The sequence below is a fragment of the Echinops telfairi genome, unplaced genomic scaffold (assembly GCF_000313985.2).
Source record: "Echinops telfairi isolate 266 unplaced genomic scaffold, ASM31398v2 ScPeMD7_5;HRSCAF=22, whole genome shotgun sequence".
Taxonomy (NCBI): domain Eukaryota; kingdom Metazoa; phylum Chordata; class Mammalia; order Afrosoricida; family Tenrecidae; genus Echinops; species Echinops telfairi.
Genome location: NW_022103901.1, coordinates 14,304,976 through 14,321,547, shown reverse-complemented (window position 1 = coordinate 14,321,547; position 16,572 = coordinate 14,304,976). Strand labels below are relative to the sequence as shown.

Sequence of the window (16,572 nt, the reverse complement as noted above, 5' to 3'; positions counted from 1 at the left end):
TAGTGCTCAGAGTTAGGGGATGGGGAGCAGGGCCTGCTTAGTCTTTGTCTTTTCTGAGTTCCACGCTTATCTGCTTTTTCATGGTCTAACTATCTCTCCGACTTCAGGGAAGCCTCTCCCTCTTTCCCCTCCCCAGGGTGGCCTATCATCCTCCCCCAGGACCCAGCCTTGGGGTGTTCCCCGCCTAGGCCAACACTTGCCTCCTTTGCCTACCTCTTGTGTGACTCACAGACGCACAGAGTGTGGGTGAGACAGACGTCCCCAGCACAGTTGCCCGGCAAGTGAGCACTGCCAAGGGGGGACAGCATCTCAGAACAGAGCAGGCTTTGAAGAGCTCTGGAGAGGCCAGCTGGAAGGGTGGCCCCCGGAGCACCGGGGGCTAAAAGAAGTGAGGGGGCCAGGAAAGGATCATCAGGGGCACAGGAACCCCAGACTTAACTTCCGCCTCTTTCTCTTCCCAGGCCGATGGCTCTTCTTCAGGCCAATAAAGATCTCATTTCCACCGGAATGAAGGAATTTCGTGTTCTGCTGGATCAGCAGGTGAGGGTGACACTCTGTTTCATAGGAGAGGCCTGGGGAAGAGCGAGGAGAGGGCAGAGAAGGGAGAATAATTTGGAATTGGAGAGCCATGGTGCCGATGATGGCCCAGTTCAAGGCCCCAAACCCAAACAAGACAAACTCCCTGTCATCGAGTCGGTGCCGACTCACGGCAACCCCATAGGGCCGGGCAGAACTGCCCCTGTGGGTTTCTGAGACAGCCACTCTTCAAGGGAGGAGAAAGCCTCGTCTTTCTCTTGCAGAGTGGCTGGTGGTTTAGAACTGCTGGCCTTGCACTTAGCAGCCCGACTCCTAAGCCAACTGGAGGGAAGAGGATGTGAGTTTGCACGGGCTGCTGCTTGCGCTCTTGAATTGAATGGCTGACCACGCTCTCCTTCCCGCTATCCCTTCCTCCAGGTCATAGGCAATAAGTCCGTCTCTGAAGAAGACATGGCGACTGTGGTGGATGACTGGGTGAGCTTCTACATCAACTACTACAGGCCGAGAATGAGCGGGGACCCGCAAGAGCAGGACAGGGCTCTGCAGGAACTCCGCCGGGAGCTGAATACGCTGGCCCACCCTTTCCTGGAGAAATACAGGGCCTTCCTGAAGTCCCTGTGAGAAGCCGAGGGGCCAGGCCTCCAACTTGAGAAATCCACACTCCTGGCTCTACGTCCCGGTCCCTGGGCACCCCTCTTTCATGCGGTGATGCTACTTAGCCACCTCAATAAAGACAGATGGATTTTTCTTCCAGCGTCTGTCCTGTCTTAGGGAGGAGGCCGTGGGGATGTTTAATTTCAGCTTTGCGTTCTCGATCGGATCTTGGAGATATAAATTCATTAGAGCAAACTTAAGCTCCCACTCACTAGTCCTTAGCTAGTCTGGGAGGCAGGGTCCGAAGAAAAAGCTCTGGGAGAGGCAGGGTTGGTGGTGGCTGCGGGCGGGAGACTTGGTGGGGAAAAAAATGTGTATGGTGTGTGTGTGACAGGCTAGTCCCCCAGCTGTATGTATTTGAGTGAGTGAGTGAGTGTGTGTGTGTGTGTGTGTGTGTGTGTGTGTGTGTGTTGGGCGATTCCCCCAGCTGTATGTATTTACTCAGGGCCAGGTGGAACTTTGAGCCCACCTAATACTCTCCAGTCCCGCCGTCAGGTAAGCATTGGTCTGTTAACCGCAAAGTTGATGGTTCAAAGCCACCAGTCACTCTTTAGCAGAAAGAGGAGGCTGGAGGCTTCTGTCAAGATTACAGCCTTGGAGTGCCCACTTAGGCGCGGCATGGGCAGAGAAGTTTGTTCTGTTTTAGGGCAGAATCAGGGCCAGGATAGGCTCTCAGACTTAAAAAAAAAAAAAAAGGAATGAACTGAAGGTGTTAGGGAGCGCAGCAGGGATCCCAGGGAGGCTCACTGCAAACCGAAAATGGGGTGGGCGGGGCTTGCAGCGCAGCTTGAGGTGGGACGCCCCAGGAATCAGCTAATCACAGGCCCTGTAGGCGGGCTCCCCGCAGGTGGGGGCTGTCACTCAGTGATTTGCTTTGTTACCTCTAAGGCAGCGGTTCTCAACCTGTGGGTCTTGACCCCTTTAGGGGTCAAATGACCCTTTCACGGGGGTCGCCTAAGACCATCAGAAAACACATATTTCTGATGGTCTCAGGAACCGAGACACCGCTCCTCTATCCGTCTCCAGGCGGGTCCGCCCTCATGCAGTAGGAGTACCTGCGTGAAGACTTTTACCCATGCTACACTATGCTTCAAGACAAAATGCCATTTATTTGTCATTAGAAATAGATATTTCACAATAGATAGTGACATTGTTTTTGTGACTCATCGGGATGCTATAATTAGGTTCAATTTGTAACAATGAAAATGCATCCTGCCTGTCATATTTCATGATGATTCATAACTAGTATAATTACAGTGATGAAGTAGCAAACGAAAATAATGTTATGGTTGGGGGTCACCCCAACATGAGGAATCATAGGAACGGGTCACGGCATGAGGAAGGTTGAGAACCGCTACTCTGAGGCTTCTTGGACGCCCTGTGGCAGAGTGGGCACATTGCACCACTCACTGCGTGTGCAGTTCAAAACCACCAGCCTCTTGGTGGGAGAAAGATGGGGCTTTCCACTCCCTTAAACAGTTATGGTCTAAAAAGAGTTACAGTCTAGGAAACTCACAGGGGCAGTTGAACCCCGAGTTGGCATCGTCTTGACAAGAGTGGGTTTGGGTTTGAGTTTTGAAGGGCGCTAGAGGCATGTCATGTGTTAAGGAGCCTGCAGAGAGGCGCTGAAGGGGTGGGAAGTGAGGGGCCACCGAGGAGATCGATCTGCGCAGGATCTTCAGAGTGGGGCAGTGTTTCGAGAGCCTGAAGGCAAACAGGGCATGAAGCCCTCCCTGGTCCCCAATCGTCCTCACAACTGTGGTTGTAGCCCATTGTTGAGCCATTGCGTCCACCCATCATACCATGGCTCTTCCTCTTTGTCCACTGCCTAATGTCCTTTCCCAGGGACGGGACTCTCCTGACAACAGGTCTGCTGTATGTAGGAGAGGTGAAGTCTCACTACCCTCGCTTCTAAGGCGCATTCTGGCTATTTCCCAAGACAGGCCGTCTCTGGGACCTTCCGTAGTCTCCCGCGGCCCCACCGTTCATTGTGCCGATTCTTCTCTGGTCTTCCTTACTCTCACCCGCACAGGAGGCGATGGACAGAGCCATGGCTTGTCCTCAGCATGACGGACTATGTACCTCGCTGGGCCCCGGGGCCATTTGCTTTGCTTTGTCCCAGTCCACTCGATGGCCAGTGAGTTTGGTTGGGTTTGAGGTGGAGAGTGGGGTGACGCCCACCTCAGACTGCCCCCAGAGGAGACAGCTTTCCAACTTTAGGGTGCCGGGTGGCCCCAGACCCTACAAGAGCTGTAGCTGCAGCGAGGGCCCCTGAGAAGGACGGCAGGAAGCGGCGTCGATGTCCATGAGGGGCAAGGTGCTGCCTCAGGAGTGGGGGAGACAAACACGCTTCCATGGTTCAGACATGAAGGCGGATGACCGGTTGTCATGGAGCCGGTTCTGCACCCTGCAGGGTTTTCAGGGGCTCATTCCCCCAAAGATCGCCAGGGTTTTCTTTGGAGATACCTCTGGGTGGATGAACCTGCCTCCTGTCTGTTAGCAGGGAGTCCATTCGTGGATAGCCCCGCCCTTGGACGAACTATGGAGAAGGATGAAAAAGATCACCACAGGAGGTGGGGAAGTACAACGCCTAAACGCCCTCCCCACTATGCCCCCAGAGGGTGTGACATCTAGTAGTTGAAAACACCTGACCCTGACAACTGAGCTCACCTTGACCTTGAGCCTAACCTTCTCCCTGAGTTGTCAGTCACTCTGGCCTTGACTCGGCCCTAAAAGCTGAGCTAAGAGCTTCCCTCTGTTCTTCCTCCGAACAGTTCAGACACTGGCCAGCACCTTGGCTGTACTCCAAATTGTAATCTAAACCTGACCCCCACCCTGGGCTTGAACTTGGTCTTCCACTTGTCTATCCCTGATGTCACCCTGACACAGACCCTAACCAAGATGCTACCCAGACCTAATCCCTAATCCTGAGGATCACCTTGATGATCACACTACCCTCATACTCACCCTGGTCTTGAACTTGATCCTGAACACTACCAGATGCTAATTTTCATGACAGACGGATGCTGACCTGGAAACCTCTACTTCATCCCACCCTGACACTTACCCTGAACCTGTCTCTCACACCCTAAAAGCAGATCTTGTCTCTACGTTTTGCTGAACCTAAACCAGACCCTCAACTGGCCCTGGACCCCAAGGTTCACCCTCATCATGATGCAGAATGGAACACTGAGACTGACCCATACTTATGCCCGTAAGGGTATGGCCCAACACACCCTGATGCTGACATTGGCTGTTGTCAATGAACCTAAAAGGGTCCCTGCCTATCGACATCCAATCTCTGGAGAGAGAGAAAGTCGCTTTCTTGAAACGTGTTGAGTCAGGAGCCAGGTGATGGGTCTTTGGTTCTGATGAGGGTTTCAGTCATGGTGAGGAAATGGGCAGAGACGTGAAATCGTAAGAACAGAGGTGACCTAAGCCTGGGGACTGGTTGAGCACCTGAACAGTCCCGCGTAAAGGCTGAGCACTATTTAATCTCTGTGCATGTGCCCAGGAAAGGGGAGGGCCCTGTGCTCTGGGGAACAGAAAGTTTTGATAGAGGCTTTCAGAGGTTGCTTCCATTGGCTGAACGGTTCTGGGCATGTGTGGGGGCTGAAACTAGTTGAGTCTGGTTTGGGCTGATTCTTCTGAATATTGCTGCTTGCATCTGAAAGATAATTAAAAGGAAGTTATTTACCATAGTGAGTTAGCAAACGAATAGGGTAATAATATTAGTGCCCAGATGGGGTGATTTTATCTTGCCCCTCACTTGGACATAGACCTAACCCTAATTCCCGTCCTGCTCTTTTATTTGACCCTCGCTCTGACCTTAACTATAACCTTGACCATTCATTCCCCAAACCTCCTTCTCTTCATCTGACTTTGAAGTTGAACTGTGCCCTGGGCCCTGGCATTCATCTGACTTGACTCATACTTTCATGTTTATTCTTCACCTCTCCTGACCGCCTTGGCCCTGAACTTGACACTGACCATGATTCTGAACCCAACCAACCACTTTGTTTCCGACTTTTACATTCCACCGGAAAAATATTACCAATGAACCCTGGTTGCATGATTGGTCAATTTCAGCCTGAAGATGTCGGTAGAAGTCTTCAATGTCTTCATCAATAGCTCAAGTGGGTTTGTGTGTGTGCGTGTTTGTGTGTGTGTGTGTGTGTGTGTGCATTAATTTGAATAATAGTTGTGTGGTGGCTTGCATTGCTTTGAAGGAGGATAGATATGATCCTATCACAGACAGCATTGAACTTCAAGAGAGACCTTGAAATGTCCTTCTGGACATGCAGGCAACCCCATTCGCCTTGGCTGTGTCAGTAAACATATGGTTTTTCTGAGTCAGATTGGCCAGTGCCCGTCCATCTCAGCTCACTGACACCAACGCTTATTAATCCTGAGTTCCACTTATTCCTTGAAGACTTCCAATTTTCTTAGAGTCATACTTCAAACGTTCCCAGTTCCGATCTTTAATTGCTTCTCAACTGGAGTCCTGCCACATCAGCAAAGGAAGATCCCGATGTGTCACTCCATTTGCGTCATCATGGCCAATCTGTTCTGGGGTCATATTTCAAGGGTCCTCTGGGCCTAGGGGAGCCCCTCCTCTGACACCGTCTCCAAGGACGCCCTGCTCCCCGCTCCCCTTCCTCGGGCCTCGGTGTCTGACAATGTCTCAAAGCCATCCACGCGAGACTTTCAATGGCTTCTCCCTCCGATGCTGCTGGCCAACGACTTCTTTGGAGTCTGTTCTCAGTCTGGAAGCTCCCCTGACACCTACTCCTGGGAGTGACCCTGCCGGCATCGGAATCCCTAGTGACATCGCTTCCAGCATCCCCTCCACACACAGGTCACCGCAGGACCACCGATGGGCTGGCGGCGGGCGGAGGAACGGAGAAGGCGGCATGGTTCAAGGTCAGGAAAGGTGTGTGTCCAGGTGGCAGCCTCTCCCCACACTCCTGCAGTCTGTGTGCTGAGCGAATCATCAGAGCAGCGGGAGGATGTGGAGAAGGCGGCGGCACCAGGAGCAGGAGCGGAGGAAGGCTGACTCACCAGTTGCCATCGGCGGGCGGGAGAAAGGTTCCCCGGCACGTTCGTTTTTCAAGAGTAGCGGAATTGACTGGGGAAGTGAGCGGGTTGACCCTCTAAGTTGCCGTGACCTTGAAACAACCTGTCTGACGTAAGCGGAAGTCTTGCCATCCTTGCCTCTGGCTGTGCTTCTTCCAAGACAGGTCCGTTTGTCCTTTCTGCAGTCCGTGGTACTTTCAGTATTCTTCTCCAGCGCCGCTGTTCAGATGCATCAGTTCCTCTTCCGCCTTCCTTCCTCAGTGCCCGGCTTTCACTTGCATATGAGGTGATTGGAATCCATGGCTTGGGTCAGGCACACCTGCGTTCTCAAAGTAATGTCCTTGTATTTCAAGACTCTAAAGAGAGCTTGCGCAACAGAGTTACCCAATGATTGCTTCTTTTCATCTCTTGACTGCTGCTTCCATGAGCATTGATTGTGGATCCAACAAGCCAACATCCTTGAGAAATTCATTCTTTCCTTCCTAGATCATGATGTCACCGACTGGTCCAGTGGTGAGGACTTTGGTCTTCTCTACAAACCTTGATCTCCATCAGCAAGCACTTCAAGTCCTCCACGCTCTCGGCAGTCCAGGTTGTGCCATCTGCGTGATGCGGCTAAGCCTTCCTCCAATCCCGGGACTGCCTTCATCGTCACCTAGTCCAGCTTCTCTGATGACTTGGTGGAATAAGTGTGGTGAAAGGCGACAACCTTGGCGCACCCCTCTTCTGCTTTGAAACCAGGCAGCCCGCCCTTGTTCTGTTTGCACGACTGTTTCTTGACCCACAGACAAGTTCCTCTTGAACTCAAGGAATTACTCTAGAATTCTCATTCTTCTCAAGGTGAGCCAAACTTTGTGGACCCACACGGTGGAATGTCTTGGAAGAGGCAATGAAACATCTTTCGTGTACTCTCTCCTTCCAGCCAAGATCCATCTGACATCTGCAAGGGCAGTCCTTGCTCCATGTCCTTTTCTGAATCCAGCCTGAACCGCTGGCAGCTCCCTTTCCGTGGACTGCTGCAGCCGTTGCTGGGTGCCCTTCACCAGATCTACTCGCAGGGACAGCAATGATAATGTTCTAGGATTTCGAGCCTTCTGTTGGGTCCCCTTTCTCGAGCTACAAATCGGGATCTCTTCCAGTCAATTGGCTGAGGAACTGTCTTCCAGATTTCCTGGTATAGACGAGTGAATGCTTCCAGGGCTTCCTCGGCTTGTTGAAATGGTGCCGTCGAGAGTCCACCGATTCCTGGAGCCTTGCTTTGGGCTGATGCTGTCTGTGCAGCGTGAACGTGCCTCAGCACTATTGGCCCTTGCTCATGAGCCACCTCCTGAAGTGGTGGCATGCCGACTAGTTCCCTTTGTCACGGGGACTCTGTGTATTCCTTACATCTTCTTTTGATGCTTCCTGCACCAGTATTTTTGCCCAGGGAGTCTTTTAATATTGAAACTCAAGCGTTGAGGGTTCTCTTCCGTTCTTTTAGTCTAAGATACGCTATGTGGGTTCTTCCTGTTGGGTTTTCTGACGCCAGGTCTTTGCACGTGTGTTATTCATCTGGCAGCGCCTTCTCGAGTTGCCCATTGACGTGTTCTCTGGGGCCCGTCGACTTGGTCACTTCTCCCATTTGCCTCGGCTGCTCTGCCATCAAGAGCAGATCTCAGCGTCTCTTCTGACACAACCCGTTCTTCGTCCTGTCCTCTTTGAGCACCGTATTCTCGGTGGCCTCCCACGGCTCAGCAGGTCTTCTGCCGTTGGTGTTCAGGGATCAGAGCTGTTCTCGACACTCCAGCGGGCTGGACGCGTGGTCATCGTTTGGCTCCCGCGGACTTGTCCTCGTTTCCCGTGAACTTGTCCTCGTTTCCTTCAGCTTCAACCCGAGCGATCGATGGTCACTTCCACAGTCAGCCCTGCCCTGGTTCTAGCTGCTGATAGAGCTTCTCCACCACCCCTTCCCACAGAGGCAGTCAGTCTGATTCCCGTGTCTTCCGTCTGGAGAAGTCCATGTGCAGAGTCGCCAGGAGCAAGTGCTTGGTTTTGCAGAATTCCATCGTGTGGCCTCCAGCTTCCTCTCTGTCACTGAGTCCCTGTTTCCAACCGCCGTTCCTTGCTCTGTTTCCAAATGTGGGGCTCCAATGGCTGGCAACGATCAGTTCCTCTTAACGGCACGTTTGCTATGTTTCAGACTGAAGACCCTGGTGGAATTCTGAGATTTCTTCATCACTAGTTTTTGTGGTTGACACATACATTTGAATAATAGTTGTGCTGATTGGATTTCCTTGAAGGTGGATCGATATTATCCTATCACAGACAGAACTTAAGATGTCCTTTTTTTGTGAAGGAGGTCGGGTGGAGTGGAGATCCAATGCCCATCTGTAGACAATTGGACATCCCCTTACAGAAGGGTCACAAGGGAGGGACAAGCCCGCCAGGGTGCAGTATAGCACTGATGAAAAATACAACTTTCCTCTAGTTCTTTAATGATCCGCCCTACCACCCACTCCACCCTGTCATGAACCCAATTCTACCTTACAAATCCAGGTAGACCAGAGCATGAACACTGGTACAGATAAGAGCCCACAACACAGGGAATCCAGGACAGATAAACCCCTCAGGACCAATAATGAGAATAACAATACCAGGAGGGGAAGGGGAAGGTAGGGGGAGAAAGGGGGAATCGATCACAATGATCTACATAGAGCCCCCTCCCAGGGAGACACGGACAACAGAAAAGTGGGTGAAAGGAGACAGTATTCGGTGTAAGACATGAAAAAATAATAATTTATAAATTATCAAGGGATTATAAGGGAGGGGAGAGGGGGTGGGGCAGAAATAAGCTGATACCAAGGGCTCAAGTTGAAAGAAAATATTTTGAAAATGATGATGGCAACAAATGTACAAGGGACACAATGGATGGATGAATGGCTTGTGATAAGAGCTGTAAGAGCCCCCAATAAAATGATTAAAAAAAAAAAAAGAGCTCTTTACACACGGAATCCAGGACAGATGAACTCCTCGGGAACAGAAATGGGAGTAGTGATACCATGAGGGTAGGGGGAAGGTGGGGGGAGAAAGGGGGAACCGATCACAAAGATCGACGTTTTACACACACACACACACACACACACACACAGTGATGAACAACACCTTTAAATTGTTGGCTCAATATTGTGTTTATTGATTTTTAGCAATAAGCAATCTACTGAACGGACATTAATTTGTTTTTTATTTCACACCTAGTTGTTAGGGGAACAATACTCAAACTTTAACCCTAACCATCACCCAAACTCAACCTCTAGCCCAGGAGTCTCAAACTGTCGGCCCGGGTGTGGCCCATGATGCTCTGAAATAAAATGAAAATAGAAAAAAATTGTTATGAAGAAAACAGTGCTTCAGGGAGATCGAGGCAATACCATACACACAATTTTCTCTTGTTACATTTATTTCAGAGCATCATGGGTCACAAAAAATTACCTCGGGGGCCGCAGTTTGACACCTCTCCTCTAGCCCTACATGTAACTCTTAATTATGCTAACCTTCCTGACCCTGAACCCTAACACTAAATATACTCTTTTTTGTTTGTTTGCTTTTGAAAACTAATATGTTTTTTATTTTATTTTTTTATCACTTTATTGGGGGCTCTTACAACTCTTGTTACAAACCATACATCAATTGTCCGACATATATTCATACATATATTCCACTGTTCTTGCTAATTATACTCTTAAACAATAACTGTTGAACCTTAATTCCAACCCCAACACCAAGCCATAGATGAAATCTAATCCCTAAACACTCTAACTCCATGTTTACCCACAATCCTAAGCCTAAAACTGACCAGGGGACAAACATAAAGCCCTGCTCCTAAATTGAACTCGAATCCTCACCATAAACGGCCTAGCCTTACACTTACACTACTTGTGACTCTAATACTGACTCAACCCCAAACCTAAATGGATCCCTAAGCCAGGGGACACCTCCCACCCTAGCTGGCCTCAAGCAAACCCCGAACATAACCCAAGTGCTAAGCCTAATTCTGAACCTATACACAAGCCTCCCACCATGAATAATGCAAGGCCTATGTTTAATCCCAACCTGAACCCTAACCTGAGCTACCCCTAAACATGACCCTTTCCCAAACACTCGTCCTGATTGAAGGTCTAATCTTACGTGTATCCCTGATCAGATCTCTAACCTTAAACCTGTGTCTAAACCCTAATGCTGCCGCTGTGTGCTGGAGGCTGGGACCAGTACCACATCTCAGTTGACAGGTGGAGACATTGCCAGGATCTCAGGTGTGTGTGTGTGTGTGTGTGTGTGTGTGTGTGTGTTGGGTATGTGGGTGGGGGTAGCACCATCAGGGACCCCAGGGACAGGGACTGGTGTCAGAGTTGAGTGGAAGCCGGCAGAGTGGATGGGGAGGCCATCTCCAGAAACAGGAGTATCAGGGTGGATGATGGGCCATTGTCAGGACCCTGGGTGACCATGATGGCGCACGAGTTATAGCTCCACTTTTCTAAGGTGGGTGTGCAGACTCAGGGCTGGGGATAGGGGTGGAAGGAAGGCCAGCCCCCTCCCACCCTGGCAGCCACTGGAGCCAGGGACACTCTGGTTTTTAGAAGGGGGCGCGTGCCACCTAGCGGTCACAGTGCTCAATAGCAAGAAGAGACAGGCTTTACCACCCCCAGATGGGCCCGTTTTGTTTGTGTATTAGGGAAGAACAGGGCTGGAGGTCAGTTCTCACGGACCGAGTTTGGTGGGCATGCGTGCCCAAGAATGGGGCACCGGCCATCTCTGTGTCCTTTGTGGCTGTGCTGGGTGGTGCTCCGGCTGCCTTGAGGCACCTGGACGCTTGGAGACCCCGCACACCACAGAATGTAACCCTGCACGTGGGCAGGCTTCAGCCCCACCATCAATCAGACCGCTGGGATCCACGAGCTTCTCATTGGCTGCTTTTTCGAAACAGACCACCAGGTCTTTCTGCCTAGCCTTAGTGCAGAAGCTCCGCTGAAACCCCTTCAGCATCAGAGCCACACGCAAGCCTCCTCGGACAGACAGACAGACAGACCAAGGGCCGGACAGACAGAGTTGCCTTGGCCAGGAGTCAAATCCTGGATGATGGGGGTTCTACCACTGCCACAAACAAGGAACCCTGCTGCGGTGTGGTCCCCAGGTTGTCTTAATACACACGATGGGGGCAGGACTGTGGGAAGCTGTCCTCAATGTTCACCTGGCCAGGCAGGTGTCACCCAGGTGAGAGAGGGAGGCCAGGTGAGCAGCCGGCCCCTTTTGCTCCCCTCCATGGGGAGGGTACCCATCCCCTTGCTCCCACTGGCCGTTCCCTGCAGACGCCCAGGCCCAGGCCCCGCAGACTTCCTGTCCAGGGAGGGAGCCAGAAACCAGATGGACAACTGCTCAGCTTGTGAAGACGGTGAGCAGACGACGTCGCTATGAATTGGAATTGCCTCAAAGGCCGTGAGTTTGCCTTGGGTTTAAAGACACAGGCCGAGGGTCCTGGTGACACAATGGTGAAGTCCTTGGCTTAACCATTAACGGGGAGGGTGGTGGTTTGAACCCAAGCAGTGGCTCCGTGGGAAAAGGACCCGGTTCTCTGCTCCCCCAGGAGAGCAGCTGGGTGGCTCTACTCTCTCAGGCAGGGTTGAGCCCAAAGTGATTGGAGAGCACCTAGCAGCGGCGAGGCTGTCTGGCAGCGTGTGGCACTGTGGTGGTTTGCGTGTCGTGGAGAGGCCAGCAGCTACGCCATCACCAGGGTCCCTCGGGGAAGACAGGTTTCAGCACAACTTGCAGGCTAAGACCAGGAAGGAAGGGTTGGCATCTCCACATTGGCCTCGAGATCACAATGGAGCGTGATCTGATGGAGCACTGGGAGTGTAAGCCCACGTCCATTCCAACCAATACCGATTCTTGATAGGATTTCCAAGGCTGTAGCTCCTGACAGGAGCAGCCAGCCTCATTGTTTTCTCGTGGGGCAGCTGATGGGTTTGAACCCGTGGTGGGATTCAGCTGGTTTGCCGAACCTCATTTGTTGTTGCATGGGGGGGAACCGGTTGTTAAAAAATAGGGGGAACTGATCACAAGGATCTACATAGAACCCCCTCCCAAGGGGACAGATAACAGACAAGTGAGTGAAGGGAGACATCGGGCGGTGTAAGACATGACAAAATAATAATAATTTATAAATTATCAAGGGTTCGTGAGGGAAGGGAGAGTGGGCAGGGAGGGGAAAAATGAGGAGCTGAAATCAAGGGCTCAAGTAGAAAGCAAATGCTTTGAGAATGATGATGGCAACAAATGAACAAATGTGCCTGACACCATGGATGGATGGATAGATTGTGATAAGAGTTGTACGAGCCCCCAATAAAATGATTTTTTTAATGGCCCTAGGAATTGGGGTTCTCTCTAAGGTGGAAAACACCCTTACATTCCTAGCTCTTTTTGAACGTATTCAAAGTGCCCCGGGAATGTCCATTTCGTCCAGCTCACCGCCATCCAGTCTGTGCCGACTGGGAGCCACCCTCTTGGACAGGTAGGCCTGCCCCTGTGAGCTCCTGAGACAGACTCTCCGCGGGAGTAGAAAGTCCTGGCTTTCTCCGGAGGAGCGGGGGTGGGATCACATCCAAGCCCGGAGCACCACACCACCACCTCCTGTCCCTGAGAATGAGACAGAACCATGCTTGTGATGTCTACGGATGCACTTCATACAACTCACTATACTTCTGATGACGCGCATGCGAAGCCCTTGCGTTTGTCACTTCCATGAGCCAATACGTCACACAGTGAACAAGTGCCAGGGAGTGACACGCTCTTATTCATTTCAGCTTTGGGGTATTCCCCCAACTCCCGCGAGCTATTAGGAGAAAAGTATGCGATTCCTGAGAGTGTTCAAAGAGCTTGGGTTGTCAAGACCACCGCCGTGAGCTCAGCAGAAGCAGAAAGGGGTTTGTCAAAGATGAACACAATAGGTTCCGAGAAGAGAGGTCCCCCAACTGTTTCTAATCTAGCAGACACAATGGCTGTTGTCTGATTGGCCTGCCTCGACCGGAATGGGATCCTCCTCCCACGGTGAAAAGACGTGAAGGAGAAGCCACACAGCCCATAGAAGATGCTCAGGTGAAGAACACAGCAGGTGAGAAAGCCAATCAAGAAGCAATGTGGAATTATCTTAAATAACAGTTGTATGATTTTTTTGTCAGGTACTATTTAGTATTTTCCATGACTATTTTAGAACTCTTATAGCATAATCTAGTTCTGTGTACTCTTATTGTTCTTCTTTATAAGCAATAAAAGTTTAGTATTAAATAATAAACTTTTGGTATATCTTTTTCATATAAAATGGTCCTTAGGGCAGTGAACAGATTGTTAAATTATTTGAATTGCACTGCTGGTTTGAACTGCTGACCTTGTGTACAGGATACAGCCAAGAAATTCCTATGGGGCTCAGCTCTACTCTGGACCACATTTATCAGGGATCGGAATGGGCTCCGTTTCACTTGGCCACGGGTTTGGTTCGGTTTAATACAGCGGTTCTCAACCTTCCTCATGCCTCGACCCTTTCATATGGCTCTTCATGTGGTGGTGACCCCCAACCATTACATTATTTTCACTGCTACTTCATCACTGTCATTTTGATACTGTTAAGAATCATCATGTAAATATCTGATAGGCAGGATGTGTTTTCATTGTTACAAATGGAACATCATTAGACATAATTAAAGCGCAGTGATGAATCACAAAAACAATGTGTAATTATATATTGTGAAATATTTATGTGTTTTCCGATGGTCTTAGGTGACCCCTGTGAAAGGGTCATTCGACCCCCAAGGGGGGTCGAGACCCACACGTTGGGAACCACTGGTTGAATACCAGCCTCACACACAGAGGTCTACAGGGAGAATGGCAGCCCATAGACGACCTAGGGGAACATCCCCCCGAGTCCCCACGAAGCCTGTTTCCTCAATACCCGCCATGCCAGGCGAGCCCGCTCCGATGCCTGGAGCATGTCTGATGAAACGCTGGGCCTCCGTGTGTGTCTGTGTGTGTGTGGAGAACATGCATAACAAACATACCATCTCCACGTTTTCTACATGTACAATCCGGTAGCCCTGATGACATCCTTCAGATCACTCGACCACCATTCGCATCCGCTCAGTGCCCCGCGAAGCAAAAACTCTCCCCTCAAGTTCAAGGGGCATCATAAGACATTGCCTTTGGCGACCGGCCTGTCTCGTTCAGGGCGATGTTGTCAAGACCCACCCACGCGGTGACCCTGTTCTCGTGATAAAAAACAAGCACTGCCTCCAGGCCCGTGCTGACTCAGAGCAAACCCCTGTGGGTTTCCAAGACTGTAAGCCATTTGTTGGAGTAGAAAGCCCAGTCTCCTGCGGTTTCAAACGGCTGGCCCCATGGATCACAGCCCAACACATAGCCCCCACACCGCCAAGGCTCCTCCATCCTCCTGCTGGCCGAGTGACTGTCCATCGCTGGCTTAGAGCACACCTCTCTCGCTCACGTGCTGATGGTGTGAGAAGCTGCTCTGAGCAGCTTTCTGTTCGCACCCCTGCTTCCCCTTCCTCGAGGTCCATGCTAGGCCTGGGACTGCTGGGGTACCGGGCAGCGCTGGTCTCTCCTTCTTGAGAACCCTCCAAACCAGCGGTTCTCCACCTTCCGAAGGCCGCCGCCCTTTCATACAGTTCCTCATGTTGTGGTGACCGCCCCCACCCCTCCCCAAGCACAACTAAGTTTGCTACTGTGACGATCAGCGACCCCTGGGAAAGGCTTGTTCGACCGGGGGGTGGGGTGGGGGGCAAACGGGCCCAGAATGAGGAAAGCAGGGTTTGGACCCACACGCTGTCCAATTCCACCTGTGGTCCGGCCCTCCCCCTCTCCCCACCAGCCATGGAGGTGGGCTCGGGGAGCGATGGTCCACTCTTGCTGAGGACGTGGCTGCCCCGGGCCCCTGAGCCCACCCGGCCTCATCTCCCAGAGGGAGACAGACACGTGGTCAGACCTCACGTCGCCCAGGTCTGGTCTCTGACGCCTGAAGCCACTGCTGCTGACGGTCAGATGGGAGCTGCTGGCGTTGCAGCCCCGATGTTTCTTTCTCAGGAGAGAGCGTGCCAAGGAGCTGATATCAAAGGGCTCAAGTAGAAAGAGACCGTTTTGGAAATTATTATGGTGATAGATGTATAAGTTCACTTGATAGAATTGATTTATGGATTGTTGTAATATCTGTAAGAGCCCCCAATAAAATGATTGGGGGGGAAATACCATGGGGCTTGGGGCAAAAGTAAATATATATATAGAGAAAGATAGATAGATAGATAGACAGACAGACAGATATCCTGGGAATTCAAGGGGTAACACACAACTGAAACTAATGACGGCGTGTCACCCTCCTTTTGCTTAGCACAGCAGTTCTCAACCTGTGGGTCACAACCCCTTTGGGGGTCGAACGACCCTTTCACAGGGGTCCACCTAAGACCATCAGAAAACATGTATTCCCGATGGTCTTAGGAACCGAGACACCACTCCTCTATCTGTCTCCAGGTGGGTCTGCCCACATGCAGATACGCCCACCTACGAGTACCCAGTGTGAAGACTGTTCCCCATGCTACACCCTGCTTCAAGACAAAATTTCATCTATTTGTCATTAGAAATAAATAGTTCACAATCTAGAATGACATCTATTTTTTTGTGATTGATCATTATGTTTCCATGAGGTTCAATTTGTAGCAATGAAAATACATCCTGCCTATCAGATATTTACATGACAATTCATCACAGTAGCAAAATGACTGTGATGAAGTAGCAATGAAAGTAATGTTATGGTTGGGGGTCAGCACCACATGAGGCACATGAAAGGGTGGTGGCATTAAGGTTGAGAACCACTGGATTAACACTTTTTCCTCTGTATGTTGAATGCTTGTTTACTGAAGTAACAAACACAAGTGAATGAATAACAATGTTGCATTTAATCAAAAGTACCAGCTGGATGGCTAGAGACTGGTGGGACCCTTGAGACTACACGGCCCCTAGTCACCCCTCAGGTCTGGAAGTGAATTCATTCCCAGGGCTCAGTGTTCAGCCAAAGAACAGACAGGTCAACGGCAGGGAGGAGTAATACTTCGGAAGCACGAACACCTGGGGACCATCAACCATTTGAGATCAAAAGGACAACCTCTGCCCAAGAGTGAGGTTCAGAGGGTTAGCGAAGAAGGAGACATGGGAGCAGGAAAGATGGGGAGGAAGTCAGATAGGAGAGGGCTCATGTGGGGATTGCAGTCAATGCAA

At 50.9% G+C, this 16,572-nt stretch overlaps 1 protein-coding gene across 1 annotated transcript; it reads left to right on the top strand.

Moving 5' to 3' along the window:
- Window positions 1-213: 213 nt before the first annotated feature.
- LOC101655760 (alpha hemoglobin stabilizing protein) lies at window positions 214-1,290 on the top strand. The gene is made up of 3 exons (XM_004706004.2): window positions 214-281; window positions 462-540; window positions 955-1,290. Exons 2-3 carry the CDS (start codon window positions 466-468, stop codon window positions 1,156-1,158), a joined length of 279 nt encoding a protein of 92 aa, XP_004706061.1. The 5' UTR covers window positions 214-281; window positions 462-465; the 3' UTR covers window positions 1,159-1,290.
- Window positions 1,291-16,572: the final 15,282 nt, after the last annotated feature.